General features: G+C 43.6%; 1 protein-coding gene across 6 annotated transcripts in view; it reads left to right on the plus strand.

Annotated features, from left to right (window-relative positions):
- The window catches only part of nrxn3a (neurexin 3a), a 311,431-nt gene that overhangs the window by 280,236 nt on the left and 16,181 nt on the right, over positions 1 to 15,014 (plus strand). For all 6 annotated transcript variants that reach the window (XR_011603028.1, XM_070978856.1, XM_070978857.1 and 3 more), the window contains one exon: positions 14,298 to 14,387. Coding sequence is in view for 5 of the 6 variants with exons in the window: in XM_070978856.1 (XP_070834957.1) it covers positions 14,298 to 14,387 (90 nt within the window). In the remaining variant the exon portion in view is untranslated. The remainder of the gene's footprint in view (positions 1 to 14,297; positions 14,388 to 15,014) is intronic.

Here is a 15,014-nt window from a genome sequence, read left to right on the forward strand (position 1 = left end):
GCAGCATGAAGAAGTCTTTGAGAAGGTAAAAATATTGATACCCTCTGCACCTGTGATGCAGTATTTTGACCCAAAACTACCCATTGTGGTAGGTGCTGATACATTCAGTTATGGACTAAGTCGAGTACTGCTGCAGGATCATGGAGGCACACTCAAATCTGTACCCTACTCCTGTCACATACTCACTAAAGTACAAAAAAAGCACAAATATGAAAAGAACGTCTTGCCAGGGGGCTTTTAATCGGTCTCATGAAGTTGAACAACATCGCAGACTCCATCCCGAGTAGGAACATGGCTGTGCCTAACATCCTGCCTAGGCATCATGACTCCAAGGCAGAAAACACCGGACTGTAAACGTGTGCAGATGGGGAAACAAGTAATATCAGGGCCTGGACCTAAATGCACACTACAAAGGCAGAGTTTGTGCAGTTTAAATGATTTATTACAAAAAAAAAGGAAAAAGAAAACAAAACAAAACAAAGACTTACGAGATGGTGAGGCAGGCTAAGGTCAAATCCAAAGTTAACAGTACAAACAAGCAAACAAATCTTTTGTATAGGCGAGAATCAAAATACCAAAATAGGCAAAGTCCAAGAAGACAAGGCAATGATCCAAAAACACAGGAAAGGGTTGGAACACTTAGCACACAAGTTACAAAGAAAGTTACAAACAGAGAAAACACAGACTGAAATACACAAGAGACAGAAGGCTAATAAGTGACAGGTAACACTAAGTAATAGATGCAAAGGCGGCAAATTGCATAAAGACACCAATACAGCAAAAGTATGATACATGAGGAGACACGACATAATAAAACAGGAAATAACTAAAAGCCAAACCCAAATTCATAATAGCTGAGCAGAAGGGCAGCAGCGAAGGCAGAACCCCTCTAGAGGTCTGGATGCAGGCCGGCTGCATTGCCAGGACCCTCATAGAAGCTAGTGTCATGGTTGAAGATCAGGACCAAAGACTAACAGCAGGATATCTGAGCTGGAGGCTGGTAAGAGGGCAGCATAACTTGTGACCAGCGAGAGGGCAGCGAGCTGGAGATTGGTGATATAGCAGCTGGACTGGAGACTGGTGACAGGGCACTGGGCAAGCGGACCTCCAAGACGCTGGGCACTGCTGGCATCAGCTAACTATTAGCTTTATCAAGAAGGAAGGTTTTAAGCCTACTCTTAAATGTAGAGACAGCGTCTGCCCCCCAGACAAAGACTGGAAGATGCTTCCACAGGAGAGGAGCTTGATAGCTAATGGCTGTGGCTCTTTTTCTGCCTTTGGAGACTTTAGGAACCATAAATAAGCCTGCATTCTGGGAACACAGTGTTCTAGTGGGGTAATAAGGTACTATGAGCTCTTTAAAATAAGATGGATTTGTAAGTAAGGAGAAGAATTTTGAATTCTATTCTGGATTCTACAGGGAGCCAGTGCAGCGTGGCTAATATTGGAGAAATCTGATATCTTTTTGTTGTTTTTGTCAGAACACATGCTGCAGCATTCTAGATCAGCTGGACAGTACTTAGCAACGAATTTGGGCAGCCTGATAGTAAGGAATTGCAATAATCCAGCCTGGAAACAACAAATGCATGGAATATTTTTTTCTGCATTTTGCTTTAGTTTATTTGAACTGTGGATGGTTTCATAAAGTCATATTTTCATCATGCATATGCAGTAAAGATTCCTCCCAGGTTCAGTGGGTATGAGTATGATACTATGTATGGTGACAGTGGCTGTATGTTAACAGTTATTTAAAGTAGTGACTGAAGACTTTTCAGCTTTTTCTGTAAACTGTCAGATAAGTGTTTACTTATCTAATCAACAAATAGTCTTTGCACGAGCCAAATGTATAAGCCTAAATGACAAGCACTGTATGTGACCGTCATAATTGCACAATTAAGTTTGCAAACAGTAAACTGTAAACCTGCTTTGGCTGAAAATGATATTTGTGACAATTAAACAATTTCAGGATTTAATAATACCAAACTATGTTTGTACAGAAGAAGACGCAAAAGACCCAAAAATTAACATTGAGTGTTTGATTATGAAATGTGTTTTTTTATATGGAGACTTTAGCCTCAGAAAACACATACAGATTTAGATGCAGCTGGAGACTTTTTGGCTGCCAGCCAGTAGACTGGGGGCTATTACCAGATAGGGCTAGTACAGACTACACGACATTTGCCAACATTCGTTTATTCCAGACCAAAACTGTTAAGTCACACGGATCTACTCCCTGCCTGTCAAGACAGATCCTCTAGCTCTGTTGAGATACCTCCCTGTGAACTGTCCCTGACACTGAAACTGTTTCCACAAGTTAAAATTTATCATAGCACTTATCACAGCGCCTTCTTGTTCTTCAGTTAATCTAGCACATTTTAACCTTCTAGATCATACATGGCTGACAGAAACTGTATCACAGTTAAAATCCACAACATGCTGCCTTGATACTCTGCCAACAAACTTTTTCAATTCAATTCAATTCAATTTTATTTGTACAGCACCAAATCACAACAGAAGTTGTCTCAGGACACTTTCCATATAGAGCTGGTACAGACCAAGCTCTTTTATCTACAGACAACCAACAATTCCCCCATGAGCAAGCACTTGGCGACAGTGGCGAGGAAAAACTTCCTTTTAACAGGCAGAAACCTCGGGCAGAACCAGGCTCTGGTTGGGCGGCCATCTGCCTCGACTGGTTGAGTGAGAGAGGGAGAGCAAGAGAGGGAGAGTGAGACACAGACAGACAGACAGACAGACAGACAGACAGACAGACAGACAGACAGACAGAAATGCAGTCAGAGAGACACACAGAGACAGAGAGACAGACAGTAATAACAGTAGTAGCAGTTGCAGTGGATGTCAGGCAGGGCCAAGGCAGGGGACACAGCTGCAATCCACGATCCAGATTCAGCCACTGTGGAACCTGCAAGACGACCAAGCACAGAGACTCTGGGGAAGGAGCTAAGTTAGTAACACGCCGTGGTAGGACATGAAAACGTGCAGATGGAGGGGGACAGAAGGACAGAGGAGCTTGGTGTATCTTTGGAGGTCCCCCGACAGTCTAATGCTATAGCAGCATAACTAGGGGCTGGTCCAGGACAAGCTTTTAAGCCTACTCTTAAATGTAGAGACAGTGTCTGCCTCCCGGACAAAGACTGGAAGATGGTTCCACAGGAGAGGAGCTTGATAGCTGAATGCTCTGACTCCTGTTCTGCTTTTTGAGACTTTAGGAACCATAAATAGACCTGCAGTCTGGGAACGCAGTGTTCCAGTGGGGCAATAAGGTACTATGAGCTCTTTAAGATGCCTGGCGGTGCTCTTTAAGTGCCTGGCCATTTATGGCTTTGTAAGTAAGGAGGAGAATTTTAAATTCTATTCTAAACTTTACAGGGAGCCAGTGCAAAGTGGCTAGTATTGGAGAAATATGATCTCTCTTCCTGGTCTTTGTCAGAACACATGCTGCAGCGTTCTGGAGCAACTGGAGAATATTCAGCAACGAATTTGGGCAGCCTGATAGTAAGGAATTGCAATAATCCAGTCTGGAAGTTATGAATGCATGTACTAGTTTTTCTGCATCATTTTGAGACAAAATATGCCTGATTTTTGTGATATTACGTAGGTGAAAAAAGGCAGTCCGTGAAATTTGTTTTATGTGGGAGTGAAAGGACATGTCTTGGTCAAAGATGACTTCCAGATTCTTTACAGTGGTGCTGGAGGCCAGCGCAATGCCATCCATAGCTGCTATGTCATCAGAAAGTGACTTTCTAAGATGTTTAGGGCCTACTACTATAACTTCAGTTTTGTCCGAGTTTAGCATCAGAAAATTGCAGGTCATCCAGGTCTTTATGTCATGAAGACATGCTTGTAATCTAGTTAACTGACTGGTTTCTTCCGGCTTCATTGATAAATATAGCTGGGTATCATCTGCATAGCAATGAAAATTTATTGAGTGCTTCATGATAATCTTACCTAAAGGAAGCATATATAAGGTGAATAGAATTGGTCCAAGCACAGAACACTCCATAGCTGACTTTAGTGAGCACTGAGGAGTCGTCATTAACGCGTACAAACTGAGAGCGATCTGACAAGTAGGATTTAAACCAGCTTAGCGCAGTTCCCTTAATGCCAATGAAGTGTTCCAGTGTCTGCAATAGGATGCCATGGTCAATGGTGTCAAATGCAGCACTAAGATCCAATAAGACTAGCACAGAGACAAATCCTTTATCAGATGCAATTAGAAGGTCATTTGTAACTTTGACCAATGCTGTCTCTGTGCTATAATGTACTCTAAATCCTGACTGGAAATCCTCAAATAAACTATTATTGTTTAGAAAGTCGCACAGCTGATTGGCAACTGCTTTCTCAAGGATATCGGTCTATAGTTGGCTAAAACCCCTGGATCAAGAGTAGGTTTTTTAAGTAGCAGTTTTATCACAGCTACTTTAAAGGACTGTGGTATGTAGCCTGTTGATAAAGACAGATTGATCATGTCTAATACTGAAGAGTCAATTAGAGGTAATACTTCTTTAAACAGCTTAGTTGGGATGGGGTCTAAAATACAGGTTGATGATTTTGATGATGAAATTATAGAAATTAGTTGGTGAAGGTCGACAGGAGTATAACAGTCTAAAACTGCGACAGACTGAGTAACAGTTTCTACGGTTTCTGTGTTTGAAGTCAAAACAGTACCTGTTGACGGCAGGAGCCGATGAATTCTGTCTCTAATAGTTAGAATTTTATCATTAAAGAAGCTCATGAAGTCATTACTGTTCAGAGCTAAAGGAATACATGGTTCAACAGAATTATGACTCTCTGTCAGCCTGGCTACAGTGCTGAAGAGAAACCTGGGATTGTTCTTATTTTCCTCTATTAGTGCAGGTAATAGGCTGCCCTGGCACTGCGGAGGGCTTTCCTGTATATTTTAAGACTGTCTAGCCAGGTGAACCGAAATTCTTGCAGGTTTGAGGAGTATACCATGGAGCTAACCTCCTCTGAGCAACAGAGTCAAGTGTCATACGCAATGAACCTGTAGCACGATCAACCAGGTAGTCAACCTGGGAGGGACTAACGTTAGCATAGGAATCCTTTGTTGTATTGAGACATGGCATTGAATTAAATACTGATGGGATCATATCCTTAAATTTAGCTACAGCACTATCAGACAGGAGTCTGGTATAAGAATTTTTGCCTACTGGCTGGTAGTCTGGTAATATGAATTCAAAAGTTATCAAATGATGGTCCGATAAAAGAGGATTCTGTGAGGAGACTATTAAGTCTTCGATTTCAATGCCATATGTCAGAACAAGGTCGAGGGTGTGGTTAAAACAGTGAGTCGGTTCATGTACGTTCTGATGGAAGCCAACTGAGTCTAATACTGAGATAAACGCAGTGCTAAGGCTGTCATTATCAACATCGACATGTACATTAAAGTCACCTACAATCATTACTTTATCTGCTTTAAGGACTAAACCTGATAGAAACTCTGAGAACTCAGCTATAAATTCGGAGTAAGGACCAGGAGAGCGGTATACTATAACAAATAAAACTGGCTGCACTGTTTTCCATTTTTCATGAGAAAGAGTGAGAACAAGGCTTTCAAATGAGTTATAGTCGAGTTTAGGTTTATTTATTATTCTAAATTTATTCTAGATTTATTAACTCCATATGAAGTATCCAGACCTCTCAGGTCATCAGGGACAGGTCTATTGTGTGTTCCAGAATCAGAACCAAACAAAGTGAAGCAGCTTTCAGTTATTATGCTCCTCACCTGTGGAACATTCTCCCTGCACACCTGAGGTCAGCTCATTTAAATCAGGGTTGAAAACATTATTATTTGTTAAAGCTTTTGATTAAAGTAAATATATCTGCTCAATGATTTTAATCATTCTAAATGCTGAACTATTGTCTTTTACTGGCTTTTGTTTTTAAATTTCCTTTAAATGTATTTTATTTCATTTTTTCTATTCTCTTCTAATTTCTTCCTTTCTTTCCCTCATTCTTAGAAATGTATGATTTCAATGTATTTTTATGCTTCTGTAGAGTTGCCTAGTGTATGAATTGTGCTATACAAATAAATTTTTCCTTGCCTTGCCTTGCCTTATAATGTTATTTGGACCACCTTGGAAATGAGTCTGAGATGGGAGCAGAGCAGTGAAAAATGAGACTGCAGGAAACTGGAGGAGGCACAGGGCAAACACAAACATGGGGACCAATTGCAATAATGCAGCAAACATCTATTTCATCATCTAATAATCTTTAAAAAGCAACACTGCCTCTACTAGAACAGGACCAACAGAAATGTTTTTCTACAGATGTTCAAAGAGCAATAGATGTGAATTCAAATCTTAACTAAAGGTGAAGGCAAAATATTTGACATTTGGGGTAGGCACTATACCGGTTTCAAACTCACACTATATGTATGCACTAATCATTTTACTTTGTATAATATTTATATAAAGCTTTATATACAGAGCAGGATTTGCTTCAATACTGAATATCAAGGAAATGTCAGTGACAACTTCAAACTTAGAACTTGCTTTACTGTTTATTTGCTGCTCCAATAGACCAGCAACAGATTATCTCAGTGTTCTTGAACACAAATAACAAAACAAGGGAGTTAACAATGTAGCTTGGTCCTAGTCCATTAGGGCTTTGTATACAAGGAGGAGGACCTTATAATCAATCCTGAATGTTACAGGAAGCCAGTGCAGAACAGCTGAAACTGGACTAATGTGCTCTTTCCTCTTGGTTCTGGTTAATAGCCGAGCTGAAGTCTCTCATTGTTTTTTTTTTTTCAGCAGGCCAGTAAATAATGCCTTACAGTAATCAAGTCGGCTTGAAACAAAGCCATAAATGGAAGGTTGGATATTGGCCTGTAGTTAGTGAAGGCATTACTATCTAGGTTGGGCTTCTTTACTACTGCAGAGATGGATTTATAATTGATTTGACACACTGTCAAACGCCTGCTTTAAAAATGCTGTAGGTACAGTCAACACATGAGGTAGACAGGTTAGACTCAATGACAGTCTTGCAGAGCTCAGTTGATGTAATACAGCTACATTTTCCCATGGTTACATCTTTTTTACAGGGTTTACTGAGCTCATCTGTGTTCACCTCTGTAGCAATGCTGGCTTCTGATTATTTTGTTACTGAAGAACGATACAAGTTCTGTTTGAGGCAGAGAACTGTGGATAAGTAGGGGCAGTGCTTAGCAGCTCTCTTAGCAGTTCCCAGCATTCTCTGTAATAATGTTGGAAAAGTAATCCTTCCTTGCCAGATGTATTGGTTTGTTATAAACAGTCATGGCTTCTTTGGATATTTTACAGTGAACTGTGAGCCTATTTTTCTTCCATTGTCTTTCAGCTGCTTGACAAGTTGGCTTCCTCTCATTCACACTGCTGTTGTTTAATCATGTGGAAATTATGTCAGTTGTCCTCTTTAACCTTTAGTGGAGCAACAGTATTTAAAGCAGATGACAATGTATTGTTGAAATGGTCAACCATGGCATTTAAAGAGCAGTAAAAGCTGTGTGATCCAAACGATCTCATAATATTACAATCCATTCTTTTTTGCTATCAAGGAATCATTTTTGAACCAGAATTTCCCTTTTAGTTTTCATCAAGATTAGTTTGGTATCAAAAAACACACAGGACAGGACATATGACAGTGACATCACACACCAATCCTTTGGCTCATGTCTACAACATCTCTGCTGCAGGAATACAGACAATGTGAGCTTGAATTTACTTAATGGAAATATAGCAGAGAGTGAGGATAGAGAGGAACTGATCCCTAGGGAGTCAGTATTTTTATTCTGTTTCTATTGTGGCTGGAATTATTAAATTTTGATTGAACATTTTGTCCTGCAAATGAGCGTACCCATGCACACACACACACGCGCGCACACGCACGCACGCACACACACACACACACACACACACACACACACACACACACACACACACACACACACACACACACACACATTCATTCATTCATGCAATACTTGCCTGCTTGTCTATTTGACTGACATTTTTATTGATCACTGAGACAGCATGGACATGGAATTTGATGTAGTAGACTACTTTTGCCATGCCTTGCTGTAGCTTAGTACAGCTTTGTTGTAATGATGGTTCATTTAATGTAGAGAAACTGGTGTCTTAGCTCACTAAACATTCCAAGCAGCTTGCACATCACTGGTGTCTGTTGCTGCCATAGGTAAAGGCACTTGATAGACATGCCCCAAGGTACACTAATATAATATTAATATAAATTGCTACGAGTTTTCTCATTGGTTTACTCCTTCTTACTAAACTCTTGGCAGGCAGAGTCACCTTTTGGCAACAAGGATAAATATTGCAACTATTAGTACTTCTTGAGGTCTATTAAATGACCCTTGTGATATTAACGCAGAATTTAAACCTCATTATATTGCATACTGTGTAAATCTGATATTGTTTTTTAAAAGAATTTATACTATCAATGCATTTCAAGATCTAAATCTTTGTTCCCCCTCAGACAAAGAAATGAGGGTTGTGAATGCACCAATTCCATTTGAAGAGCTGAATGCAGCTTTTAACATTGTGACGAAGGAGAAGTCTCCTGGATGAGACAGGATTCCCCAAAACCGTATTTGCCATTTTGAGATCTGTCAGGTGGACAATTATTAAATACGCGAGAACATGCTATTGAAAGAGCCTCATTCAGTTATTATTACTGAGCAACCTCAGCCAAACAAAGCTTTAATAAATTGGCACAGATACATTTCAATTCATGTGTGTCTCTTCTTCTGAAACATCGGTAATGGCAACCTTTTAATTTTTTATATTCAATCAACTTACCTTAAATTTTAATTGCTGGTTAAACTTAATGGCCATACAAAACTGTTAATATTAAGGTAGATATATTACCTTGTGTGAGGAAGCCTCAACTCCCTCACTATTTGTTAAACCCCTGTTTTTGTTAAGTGAGGTGAACAGATACTCTCACACAATTTCTTTGTTTTCTTTATTAAATTTTAGTTCAATAAATTAATTAAGAAATACAAACTTTGTATAATTGTACTCAGCATTAGAAGCACGTTTCTTAAGAATCTATTAATCTCATGTGGTAATCAAAGTTTTAACGTGTCAGAGAGTGAGTCCTTGTGGTGGCCATCTTGCGCTGGTGTTCAAAGAGGAAGCACACCTGAACAATAGCCTTTTTATGTGCTGTAGGAGTAGGCAGATTCTCAGATTTGCTTGGTGATTGATTTTTTTCAAGTGGAAAAATATAATATCCACAGGATTTAATACCCACAGTGTCAGTAACCATATCTCCATGCATGGCCTTTGAATGGATATGCTTCCAGGTGCTTGGCCTCGATGGGAGCATGGTAGACACTGCAAGGTTCACAGTCTCTTTCCACTGGGGTGCAATACAGTAGCAAGTGGACGGTGGTTAGAGACTGGTGCAGTACGACAGGGTAGGAACCTCTCAACTTGTCAGATCTCTGTGATGCTGTCATTTCTCCAACATCTTCTTGTCCTAGGATGGGCAGAATTAAACCTAAGGAAACTATGTCTGTTTCATAACCATAACAATGTGACCACTACTTTGCTTCTCAAAGAGGTTTGTTGTCTCATATGGGGGACCTGCATTAAGTAGGCCTGTGTCAAAGCAGTGTCTGGCAGACTTGATAGTGGACATGATCTCTCATGAGGATGAGCTGGCTGGTCATCCTCCTTGATCTTCCACCAGGTTTCATCAGTTCAATTTAATGTCATCCTTATCTTCTATTCTCAGGATTGCTTAGACTTGCTGTATCAATATCATTACTTTGCCCAGTTCATGTTCAGTTGTTGGCCCATTATTATTTTTTTCTTTCTTTTCTTTTTTTGTTTTTGTTTTTGAGCGAGCTCTCAGCATACTTTTACGCCACTGGCGTGGACCGAAATGGACCGAAAATCCAAATCCACCAGGTGATTTTGCCGACATCTCCCCCTACTACGCCGCAACGCCCATCCTGGTGCACCTCTGTGAAATTGTGATGCGTGTAAACTATAGTACAGTAGCAAATGCTTTTACGTATTCTTTAAACATTGTTTAGATTTTTTTCAGATTTTTTTTAAAAAATGAAAAAAAAAAAACCATGAAATACGTCAATCAAAAAAAAGAAAAAAAGCAGTTTGAGCTATTGTTTACAGTAAATAAGGTTCCTCTCGCATGCGATGTCACAACCTGTGTAGTTGTCACGGTCACTACCCAGGAGTGAAATTAAAACAAAAGCATCTGTTGTTGTACACTCACATAGGGGGAAAATGCCAAGTTCAAGCCAAACACCTAACAGACCGTTCAAAGTGAACAGATGTAATGAGGTTTCCAAAGGGCTGTATAAATATGACAAACTTCAGAAAAACAGACCATCCATCCATCCATCCATCCATTATCTTCCGCTTATCCGGGGCCGGGTTGCGGGGGGAGCAGTCTGAGCAGGGACGCCCAGACTTTCCTCTCCCCGGACACTTCCTCCAACTCTTCCGGGGGGATCCCGAGGCGTTCCCAGGCCAGCCGAGTGACGTAGTCACCCCAGCGTGTCCTGGGTCTTCCCCGGGGCCTCCTCCCGGTGGGACATGCCTGGAACACCTCCCTAGGGAGGCGTCCAGGGGGCATCCGATAGACATGCCCGAGCCACCTCGGCTGACTCCTCTCAATGCGGAGGAGCAGCGACTCTACTCTGAGCTCCTCCCGGGTGACAGAGCTCCTCACCCTATCTCTAAGGGAGCGCCCCGCCACCCTGCGGAGGAAACTCATTTCAGCCGCTTGTATCCGGGACCTCGTTCTTTCGGTCATGACCCAAAGTTCATGACCATAGGTGAGGGTAGGAACGTAGATTGACTGGTAAATCGAGAGCTTCGCCTTTCGGCTCAGCTCCTTCTTTACCACGACAGACCGATACAGCGACCGCATTACTGCAGCCGCTGCACCGATCCGCCTGTCAATCTCACGTTCCATCCTTCCCTCACTCGTGAACAGGATCCCAAGATACTTAAACTCCTCCACTTGAGGCAGGAACTCTCCCCCAACCTGAAGGGAGCAAGCCACCTTTTTCCGGTCGAGAACCATGGCCTCGGACTTGGAGGTGCTAACTCTCATCCCAGCTGCTTCACACTCGGCTGTGAACCGCCCCAGCGCATGCTGAAGGTCCTGGCTCGAGGAAGCCAACAAGACAACATCATCCGCGAAAAGCAGAGACGAAATCTGCCCGCCCCCGAACCGAACCCCCTCCGGCCCCTGGCTGCGCCTAGAAATCCTGTCCATAAAAATGATGAACAGAACCGGTGACAAAGGGCAGCCCTGCCGGAGTCCAACATGCACCGGGAACAGGTCCGACTTACTGCCGGCAATGCGGACCAAGCTCCTGCTCCGGTTGTACAGGGACTGTACAGCCCTCAACAGAGGGCCTCCAACCCCATACTCCTGGAGCACCTCCCACAGAATGACGCGAGGGACACGGTCGAATGCCTTCTCCAAGTCCACGAAGCACATGTGGACTGGTTGGGCAAACTCCCATGAACCCTCAAGCACCCTGTGGAGGGTATAGAGCTGGTCCAGTGTTCCACGGCCAGGACGAAAACCGCATTGTTCCTCTTGAATCCGGGGTTCGACTATCGGCCGGATTCTCCTCTCCAGTACCCTGGAATAGACTTTACCAGGGAGGCTGAGGAGTGTGATCCCCCGATAGTTGGAACACACCCTCCGGTCCCCCTTTTTAAAAAGAGGGACCACCACCCCAGTCTGCCAGTCCAGAGGCACTGTCCCCGTCTGCCACGCGATGCTGCAGAGGCGTGTTAACCAAGACAGTCCTACAACATCCAGAGACTTGAGGTACTCAGGGCGGATCTCATCCACCCCCGGCGCTTTGCCACCGAGGAGCTTGCGAACTGCCTCAGTGACTTCAGCCCCGGTGATGAATGAATCGACCTCCAAGTCCCCAGTCTCTGCTTCCTCTACAGAAGACATGACAGAGGGATTGAGGAGATCCTCGAAGTATTCCTTCCACCGCCCGACAATATCCCCAGTCGAGGTCAACAGCTCCCCACCTCCACTGTAAACAGTGTTGACAGAAAGCTGCTTCCCCTTCCTGAGGCGCCGAACGGTTTGCCAGAATTTCCTCGAGGCCGACCGGTAGTCCTCCTCCATGGCCTCCCCGAACTCCTCCCAGACCCGAGTTTTTGCTTCTACAACTGCCCGAGCTGCCGCACGCTTGGTCCGCCGGTACCCATCAGCTGCCTCAGGAGTCCTATGAGCCAACCAGGCCCGATAGGACTCCTTCTTCAGCTTGACGGCATCCCTTACTTCCGGTGTCCACCACCGGGTTCGGGGGTTGCCGCCACGACAGGCACCGCCGACTTTACGGCCACAGCTATGGGCGGCTGCATCAACAATGGAAGTGGAGAACATGGTCCATTCGGACTCAATGTCTCCAACCTCCCTCGGGATCTGGTTGAAGCTCTCCCGGAGGTGGGAGTTGAAAACTTCCCTGACAGCGGGTTCCGCCAGACGTTCCCAACAGACCCTCACCGTACGTTTGGGTCTGCCAAGTCTGTCCCGCTTCTTCCCCTGCCAGCGAATCCAACTCACCACCAGGTGGTGATCAGTTGACAGCTCAGCCCCTCTCTTTACCCGAGTGTCCAAGACATACCGCCGAAGGTCAGATGATACGACTACAAAGTCGATCATTGACCTCTGGCCTAGGGTGTCCTGGTGCCACGTGCACTGATGGACACCCTTATGCTTGAACATGGTGTTTGTTATGGACAAACTGTGACTAGCACAGAAATCCAATAACAGAACACCACTCGGGTTCAGATCGGGGAGGCCGTTCCTCCCAATCACTCCCCTCCAGGTGTCACTGTCGCTGCCCACGTGAGCATTGAAGTCTCCCAGCAGAACAATGGAGTCCCCGGTTGGAGCACTTTCCAGTACCCCTCCCAGGGACTCCAAGAAGGCCGGGTACTCTACGCTACTGTTCGGCCCGTAGGCCGAAACAATAGTGAGAGACCTATCCCCAACCCGAAGGCGCAGGGAAGCGACCCTCTCGCTCAGCGGGGAGAACTCCAACACATGGCGGCTGAGCTGGGGGGCTATAAGCAAGCCCACACCAGCTCGCCACCTCTCACTGCGGGCAACTCCAGAGTAGAAGAGAGTCCAGCCTCTCTCAAGGAGTTGGGTTCCAGAGCCCAGACTGTGCGTGGAGGTGAGCCCGACTATCTCTAGCCGGTACCGCTCAACCTCCCGCACTAGCTCAGGCTCTTTCCCCCACAGTGAGGTGACATTCCATGTCCCCATAGCCAGAGTCGTTGTCCAGGGTTTGGGTCGTCGGGGCCCCCGCCCACGACTGCTACCCATTCCACATAGCACCGGCCCCTTCTGATCCTTCCTGCGGGTGGTGGGCTTACGGGAAGGCGGGCCCACGTCGCTCCTTCGGGCTGTGCCCGGCCGGGTCCCGTGGGCAAAGACCCGGCCACCAGGCGCTCGCCTGCGAGCCCCAACCCCAGGCCTGGCTCCAGGGCGGGGCCCCGGTGACGCCAATCCGGGCGACGTACGCTTCCTTGCTTTAATTTCTTTCATAGGGGCTTCTTGAACTGCTCTTAGTCTGACCCGTCACCTAGAACCTGTTTGCCTTGGGAGACCCTACCAGGGGCATTAAGCCCCGGACAACATAGCCTCTAGGATCATTCGGGTACTCAAACTCCTCCACCACGATAAGGTGGCAGTTCAAGGAGGAGGAGAAAAACAGACCCAGCTTCACAAATGTAACATAATAAAAACAATATAAATACCTACAATGGGCCTAAAACTACACCCTTTTCTTAGCAAAATGGTATTGTACGTAGTCCTCAAACCAACAGATAAACTGTGGTGGTTTCAGACAACAGGACTATTCAGGCCTGTAATGTGTATATGAACAATACGAGAAGAATTGTACAGTCGACATTATGTGTTTGTTTTGTGCCACTCAGTGGTGACCAAAGTGGTATAACGTGAAACGTGACATCAATGCATATCAATACACAGATGAGCTGTTTTGTTGTTTTTGTTTGTTTGCTTTGTTTTGTTTTGTTTTGTTTTTGTGTAAAAAACAAAAATAATGAGCCCTAGAAATGCTGGTTAAAACAAGTGTAATGAAATTGTAATCTTCAGATAAAATCATTTAAACCTGTTGTAAATGTTCTAAGGAAAGTGGTATTTGCTCCAGGTGATATGATGCTGATGATCAATAAATGTTTTTATAAATGTCTTCTTAAACTTTAAAGGGAACAGCGACATTGAACGCTATCAAATGGCCAATAAGAAAATTCCTTTCAAATACGCCAGACCAGTAGAAGAGTGGCTACAAGAGAAAGGTAATTTCAAACAAACATATTTCTATGCTTATGTGTGTTCATTATACTGATATAATGTGAAAAACCCTGTGTGCACTTCTATGAGATGATGAACTGTTTGCTCATTCACTCTACTTAAGGTTTAAATGAATTTGAAATGAAAACAATGAAAATATTTATTGGAATTTTTTCTGTGATGCTCACTTCAGCTTTGAAGATATTCATACAAGCTTTCTTTTCAAGTTCTCTGACCAATGGGATGATTTCCATTTCTAATAAATTATCATTAAACCAATAAACCACTAGCATGAACATAATGTAAACCCATGCATGCAACTTTATATGGCTAAAAATGTTGAATACATAACTAAGGACCTGAATAACTGTAAATACATTAACCAGTAAACTATAACATAATTCAATATATGATAAAAAATAAGGAGCTATAGTAATGAATTTGAAAAAAATCTATTATATGTCCATGTACCCACTGGCATGGCTGTTGACACTGAGGCTCGTATTTTAATCGTGCAAGTTCAACGACCAGTGCAAAGCTAACCTGAGATTTTGGTTCTTATATATCTAGCAGTGCAAAATGCCGAAAGGCTGGGTGTGATGATCAACAACGACACTCTCAGCCAGTCACAT

Source organism: Chaetodon trifascialis, chromosome 14 (assembly GCF_039877785.1).
Source record: "Chaetodon trifascialis isolate fChaTrf1 chromosome 14, fChaTrf1.hap1, whole genome shotgun sequence".
Classification (NCBI taxonomy): domain Eukaryota; kingdom Metazoa; phylum Chordata; class Actinopteri; order Chaetodontiformes; family Chaetodontidae; genus Chaetodon; species Chaetodon trifascialis.